The sequence below is a fragment of the Sparus aurata genome, chromosome 11 (genome assembly GCF_900880675.1).
Source record: "Sparus aurata chromosome 11, fSpaAur1.1, whole genome shotgun sequence".
Taxonomy (NCBI): domain Eukaryota; kingdom Metazoa; phylum Chordata; class Actinopteri; order Spariformes; family Sparidae; genus Sparus; species Sparus aurata.
In genome coordinates, this window is record NC_044197.1 from 8838107 (window position 1) to 8862103 (window position 23997).

A 23997-nucleotide genomic window follows, 5' to 3' on the forward strand; every position below is an offset into this window, starting at 1 on the left:
CCACCTCTCTCACATTCTCTGTCGCTGCTTCTCTGTCGAAACCTCTAGGTAAAAGTAGACGCAGAGAGCTGGGACGAGCAGTGAATTTTAGAATCGGAAAATGTGCAGAGCTTCGAGGAGGATCCAGGAGGAGTGGCCAGCTCACAGGAGCACGGAGATGAAATAAACTCAGCACTCCTGAATCAGATGACTAATTATTAGCCTACAGCAACAGTGATGTATTCCACCAAAAGTCGTGATCAAGACTTTAACTGCGGATACTCTGTTTTATTAAAATCTGCACTGATCAGGATATTTGGGTAAAAGACGACTCTCCTTTCCCTTCTGGATATTAATGCAACAGATTCACCCTCTTTAACTAAATTAAATTCTGGTTGGTTATAGTCCACTGGCACGATATCTCCAGGACGTTCCTTAATTTATTATGTGACAGACTGAATTTCCCTCAACCTGCCTCGAGAAAGTACATGTGATTACAGTTTCTGACTTCATGGTTAAAAAAAAAGGGGAGAAACTTTTAAACTGAACAAACTGGGACTGTACATTATCTCTGACTCCTGTAAGATGGATTCCTTTATTAATAAAAATGGATCCCTGGTGCGAAATGGTGAATTCAGACACGAGCATCTGCTCCTTGACTCACCTCTTACTGACACCGCTGACATTTTGAATAGTTAAAAGAAACTTTATGTAGAAATTGGAATTTCGCGTGATTCGGTGCCTCCCACACGTTCTGTGTGAGACGACACTGTCGTAAGTGCAAATCCCAGGTGGAACTACAAACTAATGTCACTACGTCATGACAATTTGTTGAAAACTCTTATTTTGAAGTTATCATGTATGTAACGCTGTGATCCTTCCCTCTCATTGCGAGAAGTGATGGGGGGCGGAGACAGAGACACCATTCACCTACAAGACACTGTACCATCAACGTGATTATGAAGTTGTTATTTTAAGGTAAAAAAGTTACAAAATGTTGCTTTAAAACGTGTTTCAACACTAAACTACGCTGGACAATCTACAATATACCTTTGGATAATCATCCATGGGAAGATAAATGAGCCACCAAATAATGACATACAACTCAAAAGGTACAATATATCTTTGCCATGCCGTGAACATTTCAAATCAGGTATTTTTAATACATGTTAAAATGCATTAGATTGAACTTTTCCATTAGCAGTAAAAATATTAAGCTTGCTCATTTAAAAGCAGAGAGTGAACACTCTGTCCAAAATAAGCCTGACTCACCACTGATGGCTGAACCACTTTACCACCACCTTATTTTTCATTTGCAGTTGCTGTTATGCTTTGCTCAAGGTAGTAATTTAGTTCCAAATTTTTTTGATTTAATAGCTGAAAAATTAATAACTTCCTGCAAAATAGCCGGCCAAAATTGGATGTTCGGAGCTGACGCTAAATCTTTAAACTCTCTGTGCTCCTGCGACAAAGTGGATACAAGGTTGCTAGCACAACCTTTATATGTTAATTATAATCGTATCTCTTCTAAGAAGTTATAACAAAGACTGTGATGAACTTGAAGACTGTCAATCCTTTCCGACACAATTAGCGTACTTCCGTGTCCACTAAAACTTGCTAAATAAAACATGTCTGTCTTGTGCGGAGACTTCGAGTTGAGTGGTAAGCCAATTACTTTCAGATGTAGCCCTAAATTGGCCTTTTCGGAACAACCTTAAGTCTTAGCCTTCACGGCCACAGAGACGCATTGTTAATTCACATCAAAGTGGTTACTTTCCAATTACAGCCTCAGCCACTGCCATAAGCTCCGTGCTCCCTCCACCCCTCGTTTTGTCTGCTCCACAGCTAATAGTCAAAGTGCTCATGATGGCAGGTTTAAATTCTGACAATGTGACTGAAATATAATAGTGACCTTTCCTCAGGCACATGTCAAGTAAATGACAGCTTAGCTGACTGATGAGAGCTTAGCCTTGTGCTACTCAGCTCTGCGCAAGTCTGGTTGGTGTAAATGTTGGACACAGCCAGGTGTGTATCGCTGTGTGTATCTCTCTAAGTCAGGGAGCCACGGTTCACGGCCCTGGGAGGATGGATATGCCATTAGAGCCGGTGACACACACTCAAACCCTCATCGACTCACTATGGGAAATCAATATGGCTACAGAGCGAGCCAGCTGGATCCAAACTAAACAAGCCAGACACAACAGCAACAACAATCATAGCACGTCCAAAAGGGTACTCAATATCATATAGAGTATGTTGCTGCAGGACTGCCTGTCGACCCCTCTACACACACACACACACACACACAGAAACACAGAGCCCTACATAGTAAACAGTTTGTTTGATGAACAGTACAAAGAGACATGAGTTGGTGTTCAAGGGTCCTTATCTAAATGTCAAGAGGTTCGTGCTATTGAGAGAAAACCCTTATGAATCATACATTAACCTACATACAGAAGAAGCATGGTAAAAAAACATGCACAAACACTCACACACATATATGCACACACAGTTGCCTACACACAGACACTGACCGACTGTGCCGTCTTGATAGCCACGAAGCGGTGGTTCCCTTCCTTCCCGCAGATGTAGCCAAAGGCTCGGTGGTCCGTGATGTCCTTGGCGATGTAGGAGATCTCGTGGACCGCATGGTGGTGTTGGAGGACCTGAAAGAAGGCACAGTTTAAGAAATCATGCAGACACAGCCGAGAAACTACAACGTGAAGGACTGCAACTTAATGCTTGTGAGTTTCTTTTGATTTCATGCTCATAACGTGCAAACTTTTTCTCAATATGTTCCCAAGCAGCAGCCCCAATACTCGTGAGAAGCAAATCAATGTAAAACTGAAATAAATTAGTAAGTAGGTACTTAAAAAGGACCCTTTCAAGTTTGATGCACTTGAATTCGGCTGCTTTATTCTCTTCAATACCATGTGAGGCATTCAGTGAAAGGAATGTTTTACTTTTCAAGAATGACACAGCAATTACGTGCGACTGAATTCAGTTTTGAGGTGTGCAAAAAAAATAGTTGGAATGAAAAAGTGAGAAACATGAGCGAACTAAAAAGGACTGAGGAATTCTCCATATACCTCCGCACCTTTTTTTCAAAAACCAAAAGAATCCCGTGCAAACTCTTCCAAGTGCACACGCAGAAACAACCCCTCGCACAGAGACCTTGTATCCTGCATTAAACTGTTTGGAGCTCCCCTGCCCTCTCTAGTTTAGCCTGGGTGGGGAGTGCCAAGCTGGCATTGCCCGTGGCAGATGGCACTGTTTTTCCCGAGGACAGAGGGGGGATCAGTGACAATCACAGCTCGGCAAGCTGTCGACTTGATCACTTCATCTGCGCCCTCACCCACAACACACACAAACACGCACGCACGCAAACACAACTCGCGTCTTAATACGCAACAGCACTCTGTTAAGTCACACTAAATGTCTGCTTTGTTGTCATTGTCTATGCCAGCTGCATGCTGGGAGCAGAGACACACAGTCAACATAATGACCCAGTAGCCCTTGAGTATATGCTAGGGGTTGCAGCGCCATACATCAGAAGCTAAACACACACAACTGCTGTCTCTGAAGCTGCTCCAGTCGGACGACAGCGCAGGATACAGTGTCACCAGTTTAACACGGGGGCACACACACACACACACGCACACGCACACACACACACACACACACACACACACACAGAGCTCCAGCCGAAATAGAAATAGATAATCACTGTATGAGTCGTGTCTTCTAGATTTAATAATTAGACTAATGATTATTATTATCACCTCTGATTGACCTGAAAATCACAACTAAGGCGGTGCACCCGCTCACACACACACTCAGAGAGCTCATTTGCAGAGGTTATTGAATTATCTCTGGGTGGGTGGTGAGGTGACAAAGAGACACTCTGATTCAAAGAGAGCAGAGAATGAGATGACTGCGTAAATTCAATTGATCTGCTCCGTCTTAGAGAGCAGAAACGATTTAAATACACATGCAGCCAGCGTCTCGTCGTTCAGGTACAGCCTGTGCAATCCAATTTTTTGATGTACAGATTTAACAAAGTGCTGAAAATGTTCTTTTGTTTCATGGTTAGTTGAAATCTAAGATTGGTGCATGCTCAGACACTGCCACCTCGCTGACACAGTCTAGTCACAATACTGTTTGGAAATAGTATAAACAGGTAGATATTTTGCTCTGGCCTGTGCTCGTCCCTCTGCAGCAGTTTTCCCTCGGCTCTACACTGTAAACACCAGTTGTTTTTTTGCACACTAAGCTGGAACAGATGTCATTACTCTCCTTACATCTCTTATCTATGAAACGTTTCTGCCAACTGAAATGATTCACTGCTGAAGAAATGTGTTGCATCATTCTTCGCAAAGTTTGGACAGAGCGGTGCGATTAAATCCCGGGAGGCCGGCCGCCGCTGTCTGGCAGCATCAGCTATCAGACGCTGCTCAAAGTTTTTGCTTAAACAGATGCGTTCTCTGAGGAAGTGGACTGTTTGCCAAAACAGGTGGGTGTATCAAGAGAAGTCGATACTGTCTGTGCACTCTCTTCTCTTCTCTTCTTTCCAGCACTGGTGATACGCGCTACTAGTCCCACTCTCACAATCTCACACATACACACACATAGTATCACTGTCTCGGAGGGACCGTGGGCAGCATGCCCTTCAGCAGTTGCTGGCCATTGAACCACGATATTCCCTGTTACGCTGGGAGAGGGGAGGGAGGGAGGGAGGAGGAGAAGCAGAGGATACTATCTCCCTCTCTCCTCACCTCGCTTCACGTCTCCCTACTAGAGGGGAGACATCATCGGAGGGCCCGTGGAGGCTGTCCAGACTTCAGCCAGTGAGACAGGACTGAGATTAACTGTTGGCTTTGGGGTTTAATTATTTCCTTGCGAGAGGTACTAGTGCTGCGGTTAGTCCCGGTCAGTGAATGACAAAAAGTAAAAATTCACAGAGCTGAACTGTTACTATGAACAAAGTCTCAATAATTGACAGTTTGACACAAAGTAATGGGGTCAACATGTCAGCCAACTTTTGGTTGTTTCACATGAAAGATTTTGTTTTTGTTTTTGTTTGTTTGTCTGTTTTATTAAGTGGGCGGGGCTTAGCAAAAAAGAAGGGCTATGTTGCATACATTACTGCATCAATGCTAGACTGTGGATTGCTTTAGGAAGGTCGGATTTTCCATGACAGTAAAAAGGATGTGACTTTATGTTGCGTCTCAGAGCCTCCTGAGAGCAACAGTAGCTAATGTTTAACATTTCGAAATGGAGTCTGCTAACATTAAACAATGACCGGCTTCCAACACAACACAGAAACTCTACAGAGCTCCCTTTAATAATCCACCTGACCATGTCCCCTTTCAAACTTTAACTCTGATGGTTGAAAATGACGGCAGAAGTTTACCAGTGTGCGAAATCTCTGCAAAGTAAGACAAAGATGGCGATTGGCTCAGTAGAGAAACACAGACCTAATTTCCTTTGCCTGCCTTTATAGATGTTTCTGAACACCGTTCTCGTGTTCCTGATCCCAACGAGCCCGTTTGTCTTCCTCCTTGCCTTCTTCTCTGCTCCGTTGTGAACTTGCCTTCATCATCAGTCTCACTCCCTGGGTTCCCCCACCATGACACCTCTGGGTCTAAACACATATACCAATTCCCAATGGACCCACATATCATCCCCTCAAGCTTGACCCTCCGATCTCGACCCTCATTCATTCCTGTCTCCTCCGTCTAATTACCTAATAACCAGTGTTTCTTGCTCTACCCTCTGTCTCGTTTGCCTCTCCTTGCTGCATCACCCTCTAGCCTCCATATGGATACTTTTCTCTAAACAGCTTATTCCCATGATTCCTTTGCTTTTTTACACCCTTTTTTTCTGTTGGCTGAACTGGACTAATTTGATCTTTCTGATTTTATTCTCTGAGGTAGCAGCAGACCAGACGGGCTCAGCCCTTCACTCCTGTGAGTTCCTGACCTGATGTGGTGCAGCGGCCCTGACGAGACTGACAAAAACCCGGGTGAAGAGGGTGGCGCACACGTGTCTCTGTGTGCGTAGGGCAGGCCGACAGAGAGAGAGAGAGAGAGAGGGGGAGAGACGTGCCGGCCTGCCCTCTGCTAGATTAATGTCTCCCCTCTTCTTCTCCTCCATCTCGAGCACCACCTCCCTCCATCCTCCATGACCTTCCCTCCTCCGAGAGAGAGGCCATCCATCCATTCGTTCACCCATACATCCATCCGCCCATCTGGCTGACTGATGCACAGGAGGGGAATGAGACTGTCAAGATCCCTGAACCTCAGCAGAGTCATTGTCTCTCCCTCCGTCTGCCTGTCTCTCTCTCTCTCTCACTCCCTTGCCATTAGAAGTGGTTGAAGGACTGATAGTAAGGCATATCTCTATAGTTAATATTAATGTGAGGAGACAGAGGACAAGGTCTCCCTGTAGAGAGCTTACTTTGACATATGCTCACTGATTCTCTACCTATCCCTCTAACTCTGTTTCAGTCTGTCTCTGTAGCTCCCTCCCATCCTCACCCCATCCGTCTCTTTCACATCCTTGATTCCTCTCTTTCTTCCTTTGCCTCTTAAACACTTTCTTCCTTTGACTCCCTACCTCGCCATCTATCCATCTATCTCTGGTTCTTTTCTCTTTATCCCTCTCTATCTCTCAGTGTGGGGAGTTTGAAGCATCTGGAAGCGGAATGAGACGAAGAGAAATGAGGGTTATAAAAAGAGTGATGAAGGATTGGACTGGTGAGGGATGAGTTTGGCGGCATGCAATATGGCGGCCATGTGGGAGGCCGCTGGTTACTATGTCCTGCCTGTCTAATACCCCTGCACTGTTGAATTACTGCTGGGTTCACACTGAACACACACACTCCCACACACACACACACACACACACACACACACACACACACACACACACACACACACACACACTGTCAGCGACATCCAGGCTCCTGTTGAGGTGTAAATCTCAGACTTACAGCGTCAGCCACGAAAGCCAGGAGTGGAGCATCATATTGTGTCCACACCAGAATACATTTACAGTCAGAGTGGAGTAACACAGAAAAACTCACACAACATACACGAGAGCAGACGTTGATGCTGTATTATGTTTTAAAAGTAAGGAGTTTCTTTACTTCGGCTATCAAAGCAGAAGAAAAACTGATGACGACTGAGCCAGGCGTTGCATAACCATGCCTGCCAACATTAGGCTATGAAAAAAATGGAAACGCCTACTCACGCCTAAAACCTGACACAGATTAACAGAAACATACATGAGTGTGAGAGCAAAACAGGAGTAAACATTTAAAAGTAATTTTAAAAAATCAACATTTTAAATAACAACACTGTGAGAGTGTATGTGAGGAGCCTTCACTGCCAGGGAGACTTTTCAAATAAACAAGAGAGAGAGAGAATAAAATAAAGCAAGACTATAGTCTGCAGCGTCTGCGGGGGAAATTACTACTATTATCAGGAGGAGGGTGACCAGGTGTCAGCATTTGTATCCATTTTTCGCTGTGCCCCACATGTTAAGATGATGTCCAACATTTTTGGTTGTTGTTTTCAAAGTTAAATCACTGCAGGAGAGACTATTTTGACATGCTTTCCTAAAATCCACAGCTTTCCTAAACAGGGAAGGCCGTCATCACAGGGCTGTGTTTTGGTTTATGTCAAGCAAACGGCACAGATGTGGGCAAAATTTTAGGTTAACCTGTCGACTTTGCTGCCTACGCTTGGGCCAATGGGATTTAGTCGGAATATGATGAAAACTAGGAACAGCAGCTAAAATAACTAGCATGCACGACGACAAAAGTCAGCTGACAGTGATTGTAAGTTAGCACGAGACATTTTCCATGTGCTCGTACAAAAAGGACCGTCCTACTGAGTCAACCAAAGGCCAAAGCACATGTTACAAGATAAGGGGCGTATTTATATTTTTTACCTGACTGAACATACAATCAAAATTAAGCACTACCTCTAAGCTTTCGTCATGTGTCGCACACACATATATATAGTCTTTCTCACACATTTGGTTCGTGCGTTCAGGATCTGGTCACTCTAATCGGGAGCACAGCGGGAGAAAGGGTTAAAAAATAGGAAGACTCCTGCAAGAATTGATAGGGTGGGCAGGTATGCTTGGAACGCTGGGGCTTAATGGGAAACTAATTTTCCATTATTAACACAAATGGCGGTGAAATGGCCTGTTCAGTGAGGCTGTCCTCCAAACAGAGCTCTAAGTGTCCTGAGGAATGTGGATATTATTTCACCTGCTCAAGGACACTGTGACAGGTGTGGTCAGGGGGGGAATCGAACCCGGACAATACCTGTCAGGAGGATCCTTGAGTAAAAAAAAAATAAAGACCAAAAATAAAAACACTACACTCTGTTGGCCACTTTCCCTTGAGCCGCATGGGTACTCACTCTGCAATTGTATTTAATGACAGAATTGACAGCTCTCTTTCTGTGACGGGTCCTTTTGTCAAAAATTAGTCAATATTTCTCTGCATCAGTGCAACCAAGACAAAGTTAAGAGGGTTATTTAGGTGATTCTATGATCTCAACTGAAGGTAAGGAAATATGATTGACAGAGCGACTTGAGGGGGAAGACAGGGGAAAAAATAAACTGTAATGATAAAGGTCAGAGAGCAGAGCCTGCGTAGATCCAGCCGGTCGACCAGAAAAGCAGCCGTGTAGGATGAAAAATGCATAATCCTGGAGCACAATATAGAACCAGTGTTGTCGCTGTTTGCAGAGAGGCAGACAATACGATAGCCATGTTCTCTCATCTACTGAGGCCTTGTTCTCAGGGTTTCAATTAGGGTCTCCTGATTTCCCCAGGGCCCCCTCCCTCTCATGGAGATGCCTCATTAACGGAGGAAACACACAAATATACACACCGACACACAGAAATGCCACATGCAGGAGCACACACAAACACGAAACACATTTGCTTCTTAGGCTTACCCCTGACTTCTCATCATAGATCTTGATCCCACCAAAGGAAACGGTTAGAAACACCTTCTGTTTGTGTTCTCCTTTAGACCGCGCTGCTGCAGCTATACCCTGAGGACAGGAACACACACGCACACACACACACACACACACACACACACACACACACATAGAGCAAACATGTTAGAAGCAGGACAGAAACACATGTGCACTGTAGTGGGATGATTAAGTCCATAAAGAGCTTCTCTTTGGATGATTTCCCATTCGGAACAACCCTTTTAATGATTTTTTTTTTTTTACACCAAAAACTGTCAGTAAACATCACAAATTGGAATATCTTTATAATCAGTCACAGAGAACTTAATCACAGATTAATATTTTAACCCATTAAAGCCTCAACAGTCTGTTTAAGTCTTGTGAGGCATGCTTTTTTAACTACCATGACTAGGACAAAACTTAATTAATGAATAGATGGGTGAATAAAGGCAGATAGAGTACATTCTTAGACGACTAGAGAGAAATCTATTTGGAATATAACTGTACATCGTCTGTTCTTCTTGCACATTCATACATTTGTTATTGTTAAAAGCAGTTTATGGTGGTACAACAAACACATTTATGTGTAGTATGAAACTACAATTGCTCATATCAGATGAATTCAAAGACAATTCAGATTAACGCCCCTTCAGGTCAAAACGACAACTCAAAAGTGGGATCCATCCAAGGAGCATGTGACTGAAACATTAATGTCATATCTCAGGCCGCTGAAAGGCATTGTGGGTGGAGGGAACTCAATAACAACTAAAGCAGCAGACGAGCCAGGTGCAGAAAGAAATTTAATCATGACGACGTAACTACTTGAATTCTGTGACACGTGGTGATGATTTATGACTCTACAAGTGTACCTAGGGCTGGAATTCCCCTTTATGTTCACCCTGCCTCCATTTACATAGGTGAGTCACAAAAGGAGAAGAAAAGGAGACGAGCGGGACCAGAAAATCAGGGGAGTCGGGCTCGGAGAGGGAGGAGCAGTGTGAAAGAAGAGGTGGAGAGATCAGAGAAAAAGAGTTGATGGATTTCCTGTCTGAATAAATGAGGAGGAGGGAAGCTGTTTGATCAATGGGCCTGTCTGTCCTCTCCTCACCCTGCGACGCCTCGGCTGGAGAGAGTCTTCACTACACAAACAAAACGTAATTTTCTCAACCTAAATATCTCCCGCAGTATCTGGATCCCATGTTTCGTGGGAGAATTAATACATTTTTTTAAATTGGCGCTCCACACACTGTTTCCAAAACTCTCTCATCACAAATCTGTGGAAGAAGAAGCAAATTCGACAACACTTTAACACTGATTTCCAAACTATTTAAATACCTTAAAAATCGATTATGAAGCAACTGTTTATTGCAAGGTTGCAGCTGATGTTCAGTCTACTGTGTAAATGGCTAAAAAATACTGCTGAGTTCATCTACAAACATTATTTGGATGGGCCAATTTAAGGTTGCAACGCGTAAATGAGTAAATAAATGGCCTGTTTCTCACCATCTTTATCCACTCTCATCTCCCTCTCACCTATCATCCAAATGATTCCCCTCCTATGTGCCTCCTCTCCGCTGCTAACTGCCCCATCTGTCTACCTCTCCCTCTAATTGTTCCTGTCCTTGCAAATGAGACAGTCACCCCGATCCCCTTCTCATCCATATGGCTAACCTCCTCACTTCCTCCTGCACTGATCACCGTCCTGCCTATAAATTATAACGTCCTCGTTTTTTTTTTCTTCTTCCACCCTTCTCCTCAGGCAATCATGCATGCATGCGCGTACACACACACATACATACTGTACGAGTGCAGCTGTGCTGTGATGTACGAAACATGCATATTTAAAAGTTTGAACTTTAGAATATGCATGAAGTTGAAGAACTATTTATGGACTGAAAACTGTGTTGGCTATTGGTGCTCCACCATTTTTGTGGGTCACGGAATTTAATGGGGCTGCAGGCAATCCAGTGAATTATCTCTTGCGTTAAAGGGACAGTTCACCCCAGAAACAACGAAATGTGTTTGTCCATCACGATTGTTTTGGTGTGAGTTGCTGAGTTTTCGGTCATCAGGCTACTCAGGATAAGCCACAGACCTTCCTGTGAGCAGTTTCATGTAGGTCAAATGTATTTAATTGATAGTCGGGTACCTTAACAATCGATTATCGGTTACTTGTTAATAATGAAATGAAATATTTTATTTTATTTGCCCTTTAACATAATCTACATTTGATGCAAAATAAGAGAGGGTTGAAAGGACAGATGAACACCGACTGAGTAGCAGAAGATGTTGGTTGATACATGTTCATTTATTAATGTTAATACATATACTAACTGCTAGCATCACTAGTGGGAACTATTTTCTTTCTACCAGCCAACACCACCTATGCAGAAGAAAGCGTGCATCATGGATGGAGCTGTTGAATAACTTAGTTAGCAGCTCATCCATTAGTAGATGCACGCTTCCTTCGGTGCGATTGGCGAGTATAGTTTGGCAGAAAGAAAGCATTTCCCAAGTGAAACTGCTCCCAATAAAGGCTGTGGATTAACCTGGTCATGACTTCTGGAGACGTTGCTATTCCTTTTTTATTCATATTTTTTTGTCCCTTTGAGCACCACAAGCCAAGTGCCATCTAGTTCCATTATATTCAAGAGAAAGCAGACATCTGTGAGACCGAAATCTCCAAACTAGGCAACTCGCACTGAAACAATCTAGATGATAAAAGATTAACATTTCTAATTTTTGCTGAACTGAATTCTTTTCAGGCAACTTTTGGAAGAATTAAGAAATACGTTCTTAATCTGAAGCACAGTAACACAGAGAAAAGACAAGAAGTGAGAGACTCTTCTTACCTTGAGCTTCATCATCGAGTCCTGGCAGAGTTTGTCTCCACGGGCGGCAGTGACCTCGTCCAGGCCGATGAGCTTGGCCTTGTAGCGGACGCCATCGCCCTTAAAACGCCTGATGAGAGCCGCCTCGCTGCGATCCTGCCCTGCGGACACACATAGGCACAAACACACACTCAATCCTACAGAACATCTTCCAGTCAAGGACCTCCATCTAACTCAGACCAGTGCCATTACCTCAGGATCATCAATCACATGGACCAAAAACAGACTTCAACAGTGATCTTACAAAAAAAACAACCTAAAGTGCAGGTCAGAACTGTCAGAGCATTGAACTGTGGTATCATATGAATGGCACTGGTCAATACACTCAGACACAGGAATCAATGAAGTTCGGCGGGATTAGAGTTAAAACTCGCTCTCCTCCGCGGCCATTTCTCTCGCAAAGTAATAGTGTGACATTTCACTCTTATCTCCTCCGTCTCCCTCGGCCCTCCCTCTCTCCTCATCCGCCATTGTGTGTGAGATTGTCGGCCATTGTGCGCACGCATTAGCGAGCGTCGGGCGATGCCGCTCCATGTTGACCTTGCTCTTGTCCAGGAAGTCTCTATGTTATCTCCCGAAGTGACTTAACATTCCTCTCCAAACACAATGCGGAGCCGAGAGGGAGAATAGCCGCTCATAAGGCTGAACTCGCTTCCTTTGTGTCGTGCTCTCTCCATCTTCCCCCCCCCCATTCTGTTTCTCTATCTCTAACCTGCAAACATTTCATCATCAAATATTGTATAGGAGGGGGGGGGGAACTCTTCTGCATCTGCACGTGTCTCTCTGCACCGTGTTTTTCGAGTGCGTATATGTGAGTGAAAGACTGCAAGAGCGATAGTGAGAGGGAGAGATATAATGATAATGCAGCATATTCAGATAATATATTGAGGCATTAGTTCTGTACTCTATAACAGCGTGACTCTTGGAAGGTCATAGTGGGAGTGATGGAGAGGTCCCACTTCTCCTCTTCTCATCCTTACACACTCCCTCCATTCATAGAGTTCCTACAGCAGTGCAGTAAAAGGCGGAATGAGGCCTTTAACCAGAGGCAAGACCATCGTTGTTATATGACTCTATCTGTCCAATGCTAATCCCTCAGCTTTATCTGCTGGCCCACACATTCATGCACAAACATACCCACTGCAAATGCGTCATTTGGATCACCTGAATTCAATCACATACGTGGTAAGGGTCGGACAATGTTTAAGGGCAATCATCGCTACAAAAGAGCTCATTATTATAGAAATAACAGGATCTCATTCTTTCGCATTATTAAACCTGCACTGTGAAAACCTCAAATAACATTTGTGTGTGAAATCTGTCCGAAAATGTGTCCCATGTGAAGGGCAAAATTAGCAGAAAATACACTCCGTTCTCCACTGATATAACAAATGACACCTGCACACCCAGACACATACACACAACTATGGTGTGGATGAGCTCATTCCACTGAATCATTGAACAGGCAGGCACTCAGTCACAGTCCTACTTGGAGTAAATCATGACTGTCTGCCTCAAAGTCTTCCTAGACAAAGGAGCTGAAGAACATCTGTCCTTATTTTCGAGCGAGTAAAAGAGAGAGCAGCTCTCTCTATTGTGTCACGTCTCAGTTGGGCCCAGATGAGAGTAAGTGATTAAACCACCAGGGTGTTTTGTTTCCCCCTCCTTCAACGCAGAGATGTTTGAAGACATTTAAATATTGCCTTCATTAAACTTGAAACGGTCCCATGAAATGTGCATATAGGCAGGTACACACATAAACAAGCACATGCGAGAGCGGCAGTCAGCAGCGATGATGAACCCTCCCCGAAGCCACCGTCTCCTCTCCCTGTGTGAATAACATGAAACGTGCCACTGTGGCTGTGTGTAGAAAAACACGCTCGCATATCTTTCACATCCAGACATGAGCTGCCTGTCAGGAAACCCGACGTCTGTAAAAGACAGGAAACTTTAATCAAATAAACTAGATGAAGTTACGTTTTTGGATAGCAACAATAACAGAGTTTTCTGGTAAACAAACAAATGGGAATTTTTAACATTTTAAATAATGCATTGTTTACATGTATGTTCACTCGCAGTCTTCTTTTTCCATTGCCCTTGTTAACACATGGCTACATTTGTTAGCACGTTGTTAGAGTTTCTCTCTGCAATAGCAAGAGAATGTGTATATTTCACTGCCTGCACTGTGCCTGTGTTCACACAGTAACACTTTGTAATAATCATCATTAATAAAAAAAGTACATTCATAGTTAATGAAACTTTAGTTAATGTTTCACCGTTAACAAACAATGAAATGCTTTAAAAACCCTTTAAGTAATTGTTTATTGTGAAGTTGCAACTGATTTTATTAAATTATTAAATCGTACTGTAAATGTTAAATGAATACTGTGCAGATTCTTTAAACATGATCTGGCTTTCTTGACCATTTGTTAATGATGGTTGTTACAAAGTGTTAGTGTGGACTCACATAAAAACATTGATCGCGAGCACGACTAGTGGTCAAAATCTCCACAGGATACCTTTAAAGTTTGGTGTTTTAACAGCCAAACAAAAACCTTACTTGTCAAACATCCATGTTTAGAAAAAAAAGAGAGAGATTAAAAACTGGAACAACTACACCAGCTTCATGGTGAAACCAAGAAACTCTTCTGTATATGTGGCAAAATGTTTAACACACTGTAAAAAAATATGTGCTGATATTATTTACATGTGTGTTAAATTTTTAAGGGAACTCCTCTTGAGATGTGTAATTTGATCGCAATATTTATGCACGCATCTATTTCATCATTGTTTCGTAGTCTGAGCTGTGCAGGACTTAATCTGTGAGTGTACCTGTGTACCACTCCCCGTTCCAGAAACACTGTAAAACATAAATAGAAGACTGTGATAATCAGCTAATCCTTGACGTTGAAAACAGTAAATATAAACAAAATATACTCCATGTTTTACCTCATCAGCTTAATTGATTTGTGAAAATATATAATTATTCTGAATTTGAAGCCAGTAACACATTTCAACAACAAGTTGGGACAGAGGCGACAGAAGACTGAGAAAGTTGTTGAACATTCCACAGGTGAGCAGGTTCACTGATAACAGGTGATAGCATCAGGACTGGGTGTGACAGGAGCATCCTCAAAAGGCTCAGGCGTTCACAAGCAAGCACGGGGCGAGATAATGTTACACATGATTGTTTAAATGGGTTCAGGAACACTCCATAAAACCGTGGTTGGTAAACACAGTTCACTGAAAATGATTATATTCTGTTTTTATTTACATCTTACACAGCGTCCCAACCTATTTGGAAATCAAGGTGATAAATGTGTGAGCGTTAAATAACACCGGAGGTGTCCAGCTGCTTTTGTCTCACCGGAACAGCGGTTTTCATTTGAGTCTGACATTTAAGACCTGCTCTCTCCATCTGCATCCATCACCATTACTGCTGCTATACTTAGCGCACACAGGGAGAGAGACACAGGGAGAGGCAGCAGTCGAGAAAGGCCAGGAGGGGAAGAAAGAGCGGAAAAGGTAGAGTGGGTCCAGGGTTACTTCTCCTGATGAGTGGTTCATATTATTACCTTTTGGGAGCATGTTCCCTGAAAGGCCTCCCTGTGAGCGTGTGTGTGTGTGTGTGTGTGTGTCAGCAGGGGAAGCATTCACTCTGCTGTAATTAAATGTCTGCTACTGCTGTGACCCCACTGAGCTTCAAACACAACTAATGAAAGAATCTTCCGTTTCATCTGTCATGTCTGTCCCACACACACACACACACACACACACACAGACACACACACACACACACACACACTCACTCACTCACTCACTTACTCACACGCAATCAGACACACACTTTCACTTTCATACTCGCACAGAAACAACAAAACACAACACCTACCATACCGAAACACTACTGAAATAAAAGCCTTCTGGTGCACCATCCATGGCAGCTCCAAAGGAGAACACACACACATGCACAGGCACACACACACACACATACTCTCTCTTTTTTTTTCACTTTTACACATGACACAGTGCCACACCGGAGTCGCAATATCTGGTATTCAGCCCTCTGGGCGACAGTAAAGCAGTTAATACCTTAGAACATTTGTGTGTGTGTGTGTGTGTGTGTGTGTGTGTGTGCACTTGGTATGCAGGGTTGGTCTGACTGTCTGTCTGAAGCAACAAGCAGAGAGGGAGGGAAGGACATAAAGCGGAGAGCAAAGGATGGAAAGGAGGAATAGAACGTGATGGATGGATGAATGAGCGAGGCCTCCATTGGATAAATGTCACTCAGGATTAGAGCGTTATGACAGGCAAAACCCCCCTGACTCTCCTCTCTCTCTCTCTCTCAGACACAGACATACACATGCATACAAACACACACAAATGCGCACACACACACACACTTCCACAGGTGATAGATGGCAGGTGACTGCTGGTACAGTACATCCAGCCCTTCAGGGAAGCCCCTAGCATCGCCCCTGGCAACTATAACCTTCTGCCTCCTGTGCGCCCCTCCATCACTCTCTCCCCAATCACTTCCCCCTTCTGCCCTTCTTCCATCCACAAAAGCCCCAAACTATTTTTGTTTCTGTGTGATCCTTCCCCTATAGTGGGATTACATTAAGATTACAAACATATTGAGACAGATTTCTCCTCTTTTTTTTTCTTGTTCTCTCTCCCTGTCCTACTTTAAAATTGACAGACACTGCACATTCAGGAAGAAAGCAGTTTGTTGGCAACTAAGGTCATATTTTAGATGATATTTCTATTAGTTATGATGACATTGTACTCACCAAAGTAGTCTGAGAGACATGGAAACACAAGCAACATCACTTTAACGTAAGTTCATGCATAAGCCAGTGGTCAAGACATGTGTAGCTGGTCTACATGTTATGAAATGTTTCCAGGATGATTTAAAATCTGACTGACTGCTCATGTTCTTTCCTTTCAATCCCAGATCTCAGCATGTAACTTGGTCAATACATTGTTATAGACATGACGACCAAAACTATGAAAATGTTGCCCTGGTGATGCAATGTCTCTTAAATCAAAAATCTAAAAATTAGATTGAGAAAAAAAAGCTTATTATTTGCCATCCGATTTTACTTGCCACACGATTGATTTATATGTAAGGAGATTCAGGATCTGGATTCAAAAATAAGTCAAATTGTGTGTAAACTTATGATATAGGCCTGGGCAATAAACCGAAAATTTACCGATACCGAAATTTACGATGATAACCGACGTCATTTTGGCCATGTCGGTATATTCGGTGTCATAGGCATAACATCCACTAGGGACAGGGGACATGTTAGGTCCACTTGATTAATCTACCCCGGCGTATACCGATTGACTTATTTTTCATTAATTTGATGGCAAACTCCGCCCGTTGATGCAACACCAGCTATGCCAGGTTAGTAATCAAGTGAACCCACTCTCGCTGTGAGTCGCTGACAGTTTGTGTAATGATGCTGCGTTCAAAGGCTGCAACAGGCCACTGTCTTCGGCCGGGCCGGTCCATTGATCAAACATTTGTGTTTTGTTTTTTATTCACTCAAAATGATGACTGTATTTCCAGCTAGAAAACGCGCATCTCTCTCCTCCCTCCATTGTTGTTTACATTTGTGTCTCTGCGTGGTCTGACACGTGAGTGTCCTCATGCTGGAAAACGTGACTTCTCGCGTACGTAACGTCACTCCCCGAGACGCAAGAAGAAAGCAAAAATATATATTTTTTACTAAGGAAAATGACAAAACTAGTAACACGTTACCGGCATCACTGATTGTGTAGCTAAAGTGCAACATGGAGCATGAAGATGTAAAGAAAAAAATAAAAACAGTAGAATTAACTTTGAGCAAGTTTGGAGGAAAGTCGGAGGTGTGGACCCATTTTAAACAAGTCGTGGGCCGTGATAATAACATGTGTCGGCTTTGTTGAGTGCATTAAGTGCGGCACTTGTTGCATTATTCATTAAGATTTCTGTAGTTCAAACAACTCGCAACTGTAGTCGAGAACGTCAGTTATAACAGCCCACGTATTAAACTGTTGTCGGGTTTAAATCGGTCTCAACTCATAATTACATTCAATGTATTGGGCCGGGCTCGGACACAACGTGCACGGGCTCGGGTCGGGCTTGATTCTAAGCTCTACTCGGGTCCAGCCGCGACTTTACTGAGGTTCACCCAGTGTGAGCAGCAGGAGGACGGTTAGCTCACCTCCCAGAACATGGCACTGAATCGCTGGAAACTGATTTAGGGACTGTCATCAAGTTACTTAGCATAAATATATTAATACAAAATAATTGCAGTTCTCTCAATATCTTCCATGTCATGGGGCCCAGTGACTCCAGCAGCAGATTGTATTAGTAAACTGGACGAATGAGACACAGCTATGTTTATAGTACTTTAGTGCTTCCTCTATTTTATATGAATATTAATATGCAGAAATCTTGATTTTTTTCTCTCTCAATAGCTTCCATGTCATGTGACCCACTGACTTAGAATTTGTTTATAAGGGACTGTATATTTTATACTTTTAAACTTGTTCAGTTGTTGTCATTTCAAGTAATCTGTGCTTTTCAGCTGTTCAATCGTGTGCTTATCAGTTGTTCTTAACTACTAAATAAATAATATAAATCTTAACTACAATGTAGTTTTACAGTCCTTTAAAGTGGCATTTCTGTAAATACACAGGATTTTTGTACCTTTTATTTAGGTGCGGGGGGGGGGGGGGGGGGGGGGGGGGGGGGGGGGGGGTGTTACTTATCGTTCATTTATCGATATCGAGGTGAGTTGCTCAATATATCGTGATATTGATTTGAGGCCATATCGCCCAGCCCTATTATGATAAACTCCCAGCCAAACTACTGCTACTGTCTCCTTATTTGTGTATGTTCTCAATCTTTGGTTCCAAGTCTTGTTCAATACAGCATGATGCTCAATTTTGCAACCCAGACTTGTTCTCAGTCTAATCCGATCAGGAGATCCTCCCCAGCTCCACCCTCTTGTCCACATATGGTCACGTCTGACAAAGAGAGCAATGACCGCAATGTCAAAATCGAGTCTTATAAACGTCGGCTCATAAACCAATTGGTGACATGTCGGTAGGTTTACAGTTGATCTCTCTCCTCGGTTAGTCCCACTCACTCATACAGTTACCGCGTCACAGATTAGACTGATGTTAATGTGTCCAAACATGTTTCAGATGACCTGCACAGAAACTGGTTGTGATCTTCAATGGTGCAGCGTTTCTCTATTCGAATGCAAGTTGATCATCCAGGCGGAAGATTAAAGTGCAGAGGATTTTCAGCATAAGGCCAACAATGCATAACAGTCCAGTTCATTAACTTCATTAGACAACGGAGAGTTAGACCATTAGTTTGAGGCCAGTGGATAAGAATGAGTGAGAGACGTAGCACCTCTACGATTTGTACATCTCTGCTATTCCTCAGATGCGATGTTAGCGGCACAAAAGCTGCAGCCACTACTCATTTTCAGCAGGCCTGTGCTGCTTGCAGAGGCGGCTGAAGTGTGGCGCTTGTTTCACTGTGCTCCAAATGAAGCAGCACCCAGAGGCTCTTAACTACAGCTGGGATGGTTCCCAACAAACACTCAACAGCACATGAGGGAACACCGCAGTAACTCTCCAATTAATCCTGCTTCTAAACCCCGCTGCTGACTGCTCGCGAGAAAGTGTGTGTGTGTGTTTTTTTTTGTCTTTTTTTTTTTGTGCGCGCGTGTGCTTTCTTTACCTATTAGAGACTTGCTCAGATGAAGCTCTCACTCATACCCGCTCTCACGCAGGCTCTTTTAAACCCACAAACAGCATGTGCCAAGAAAAACAACAAGTTTCCCCTTCAGCTCCATGCTTAAGTCTGGACGATTGATTTGGCACACAGAAGCTCAAACTGAGTGTACACACATGCACACGTTACGAAAACACAGCCACAGTTGCCGAAGTGAATCGGCGGGTGTGAAATGAGACGATAAAGTGCCGCTGCCACTCGTCAAATAAGCAAGTGCTGCGCTGATGTGCTTTTTTTCTGTCTTATTTGCAACATGACTGCTGCTGTGTTTACTGAATGAAGCTGCTTCTTCGCAGCTCAAGCAGTTTGTTAAATCATGTGAAGTTTACACTGAGATGGTTTTAGTTCAAACTCATGTTCTGCCTGCGGGTTTTCATTTCACGTATCTGTTTTTTTATTATCAGTAGCAATTTGGCTTCTACGCGAGAAGAAAAAGAAAGAAAATAAATGAAAGAGTTGAACTTGAAGTTAGACATATCGACGGTCTCAAAGAGCTATCGTGTAATCTTTATCCTCTTGCCCTTTTGTTCTTCGTTCTCTCTCCATCTCTATTTCTTTCCCCCTTTTTTCCCCAGCTCCATCTCCCTGCCGCCCGGCGCTCTGACCTGGATGACGGGGGCACAGCCACAGACCTGAGCTGTCTGTGCGTGAAGGTGCGTGTGCATGCATGTGTGACCTGAGGCATCCAGCAATCCTCTGTGGCAGAAAAACATTAGAGCTGAAAAATACGTCAGGGACAGACACAATACACTGCCCATTATCGGCCCACACACACACACACTCAGAAACATCAGCACCCCGTGTGTCAAGGTCGCTTTGGAAAAGGACACAGAGAAAACTTTTGTGTAGGGAAGACCAACACCTTTAATGAAACTTTTTTCACCAACTTTATAGTATTTGAAGGCGCAGCTGCTTTTTATGTTATGTTATGTTCTTGCATCTTGTAGTTTTACACAGTGTACCAGTTGTACTTACAAGTGTGCAATTGGGAATAACAATACATTTAAAGAACAAGACTTGAACTGTTTTAGCAGGAAAGTAGTGCAAAGAATGATGTGCTGCCACTTTTAAATACTGACAATGTGTTTTGGTTGTTTCGGAGAGGGGACATGCATAATTTTGCTGTATGTTGGTGTACTGTGCTGGCATTTAGGTAAAATAGCTGATTCACTAAAACAACTAATCTATTATCCTTCAGCGAAAACGTTACTCGGACTCACTCACAAACCCACTGAGGGTGTTACATGCAACCATCACGGCAAGAGTTGATTTTATTGCTCACTTCGTATGTGATGAAGCTGACTTTAGTGAATGCTCGGAGCTTTTGACGGCAGCACAAAGAGCAAAACAGCACAGCTTCACTCGCTGTGCCTGTGTGCTGTACATCATGTTTTTTTTTTTCTGTTTGGTTAAAGTCTATTATTTTCACCATAACAACATGAACTGAATCACCTGGGAAAAAGCACTCAGCTGATGTTTGCAAAACACAATTTTGTTCTATGTACAACACATTGCTTATTAAGACAAAAAATCTAAATGGAGCGTTGGCGATGGGAATGGCGGCCGTCCAGTTTTTATCCGAGGGAAGGGATGTTCATCGGTGTACACAAACATACGGCAGAATGCAGCCTGTTCTAGCGCATCTGACTTCTACCCTTTCATTTCATCTCATCCTTTCTGCGTTCTCCCCATTTAATAAGAAGCCGACAGTACCTTTACTACCATAAGGCCACCCTCCATCCTGTTGTCTCTCTCTCTCCTCACAGCAGCCCTCAGTCTATGTAGGACTCTTGGTGGTAAAGCTCGTTTCTCGCCCTGGCTTTAATTACAAGGTAATTGGTCTCACTAACGAAGGGGAACATGGCCTGCGAGTCTGCATGTAACTGTGTCTATATGTGCATGTGTGCGTGTGTGTGTGTTTTGTTTGCGCGCGCTGCAGTGTGTTTTCTGGGCTCTGACAGGGCATCAGAGAGTGGGCTGTGTAAACAAGTCGCTAGCATCCTGTCATGCAACGCTGAAGCGGTTCCCCCCGTGGACTGCGCTGCTGGTCGCCCCTCGGCCACCACTCACACACATTAAAACGCACGCAGAAACGCAAAAACACACACTCAATTCCACTTTCTGCATTACCGTTCATACAGTGCTGCAAGAGAAGAACATGGAGTTCTCTGAGCCTTCTGCATCGTGAGCTTTCACTAAATACTTCCTATCATCAGAGGAGGTAGAAAAATCACCTCGCACTGTCCTCAGTCGGTGACACACCTAAATACGCACACACACGCACGCACACGCACACACACACACACACACACACACACACACTATTTATTCTGTTCAAACACTGTAAGACACATCTGACTGAAAAGTGTCAGAACTATTTGTTTCCTAAATCCCACAGTCTGTGTGAACAGGAGGCGTGCTTGTGTGTACGTCCGTGGGCGTGCTTGTTTGTGTGCGTGTGTGAGTGTGTGTGTGACAGTCAAACACTAGAGACCCGTCTTTCAAAGCATTAGGAAACACAGGTAACTCCTCAAAACACAGCGGTCCCTCTTTCATGCCAAGGCGAGTGTGCCAGAACAAAGCCTTCTCTCATGTCTGTCATCTCTGCCAAAAAATATGGAACCACTTGAAGTTGTTGTCCTTCCCCTCTCTGTCTTTCTGTGTCTCATCTTGCGTAATGAACCCCTTCCCTTCATTCACTCAGCCGGGGTCCTGGAAGAGAGGGATGGAGCGAAGGAGGACCGACGAACATCATACAGCATGAAAAGGAAGAGGAAGCTCTGCCATCTGCCAGAGTGTCTCTCCATGTTTCTAACTCTCTTATCTTCTCACCGTGTATCATCATCATCATCATCATCATCATCATCATCATCGTCGTCGTCCCTTTGGTCCCCATGGAATTAAACAGTTAACAGAATACAGATCTGCTTTGTAAATTACATGTCCTGTAGTCTCTTGATGAAAAAGAGAGAAGGAGGAATTTAAATATCATATTATAGAAAATTCTATTAAATAATGTGAGACAGTTCTCTCTTTTTGCCCTTTTTCAGTGAAGACAGGGAAAAGGAAGAAAGAGACAAAGATCTCTAGCTGAAATCAAACCCGGTGTGTTGTATCATGTCTTGCTTAGGTTTAAGTAAACATCATACTCAAATTAACACATTCATGAAAAGCACTTTATAAATAACTTTTAATATCATCATCATCAAATTGACAAGTCACAATATGAGTGGGAAGAGCCACAACCCAAATTACCTTATTACTGTCTTTTCTCCAAGTGCAGATAAAAACTGCATCTTGTGATGCACGCAGGCATTAATGGAAGGAGAACCGCACTGCCAACATAACTTTGCAGACTGTCATCTGAAGCACACATAGAAGCTTAAAACTTATTACAAACAGTCACTCAAAAATCACTCTACAGCTGCTATCAAAATGCTACCTCCTTGAAGCTTGTAAGCTGCAGTTTCGTGCAGATCATCTTAGACCGAAAAGTTAAGCAATCAGCAGATTATGAATAATTTTCATTTTGTCATTTTCATTTTCCCTAATGAGGCGGTGCACAAGTTGTAGTTGCGCGTTGTGGTCTGTTTAACCAATCAGCAACAGTCGGCCACTAAAGTTTCTGAAAGTACAACCCTGAAAAGAGGGACCTTGAAACTATTTCTGTTGATGTTTTTTTTTTTTTTTTACTTTTTACATTGCTTTTGAGATTTTATTTAGACCAGAAATCACCTTCACTACGTATAAGAAAATGGAGCCATGCACTATTCTTCGCCTTAGAAGACATAAACAATCAATCCAGCTTCTCCTCTGACTCACAGTGCTGACGTGTCTCCGATCAGCTTTGCACAAAGAGCTCTGTTTGTGATATGAAATAGAAAAACAGCAGCCTGTCAACATCTAACAAATGAGAAATGCCCCTCTAACGCGCAGTCCTTCAACCAGCACAGCGGGGTGAGAGCAGCGGCCTTTATTAGAGCCTGTGTGTGTGACATTGGGACGTTTTTCCTTTTGTGCAAATTATAAGCAGGGAGCAAACTGTTGCTATGGAGACTGTAGTTAGTGATGCGGTGGGCAAAGCCACACCAACTAGTGTGGAGGAGAGGACTAAGGCTGAACATACTGAGAGGATCACAGAGTACACACACACACACACACACACACACACACACACACACACACACACACACACACACACACACACACACACACAGTCCAAGACATCCGGAAGGGAAATAAAGGGCTTTCACTGTTATTTATTTTCCTCCCAGAGTCAGGCGTTTTTGAATGCTTATTCTCTGTGGTCACATTTGAAAGC

The 23997-nt window shown here is 43.3% G+C and overlaps 1 protein-coding gene across 8 annotated transcripts in view; it reads right to left on the reverse strand.

Moving 5' to 3' along the window:
* The window catches only part of dab1a (DAB adaptor protein 1a), a 204388-nt gene that overhangs the window by 22264 nt on the left and 158127 nt on the right, over positions 1-23997 (reverse strand). For all 8 annotated transcript variants that reach the window (XM_030433468.1, XM_030433467.1, XM_030433473.1 and 5 more), the window contains 3 exons: positions 11834-11973; positions 8958-9056; positions 2514-2645 (listed from right to left, as the gene is read on the reverse strand). In XM_030433468.1, the coding sequence (XP_030289328.1) occupies positions 2514-2645; positions 8958-9056; positions 11834-11973 (371 nt within the window). The remainder of the gene's footprint in view (positions 1-2513; positions 2646-8957; positions 9057-11833; positions 11974-23997) is intronic.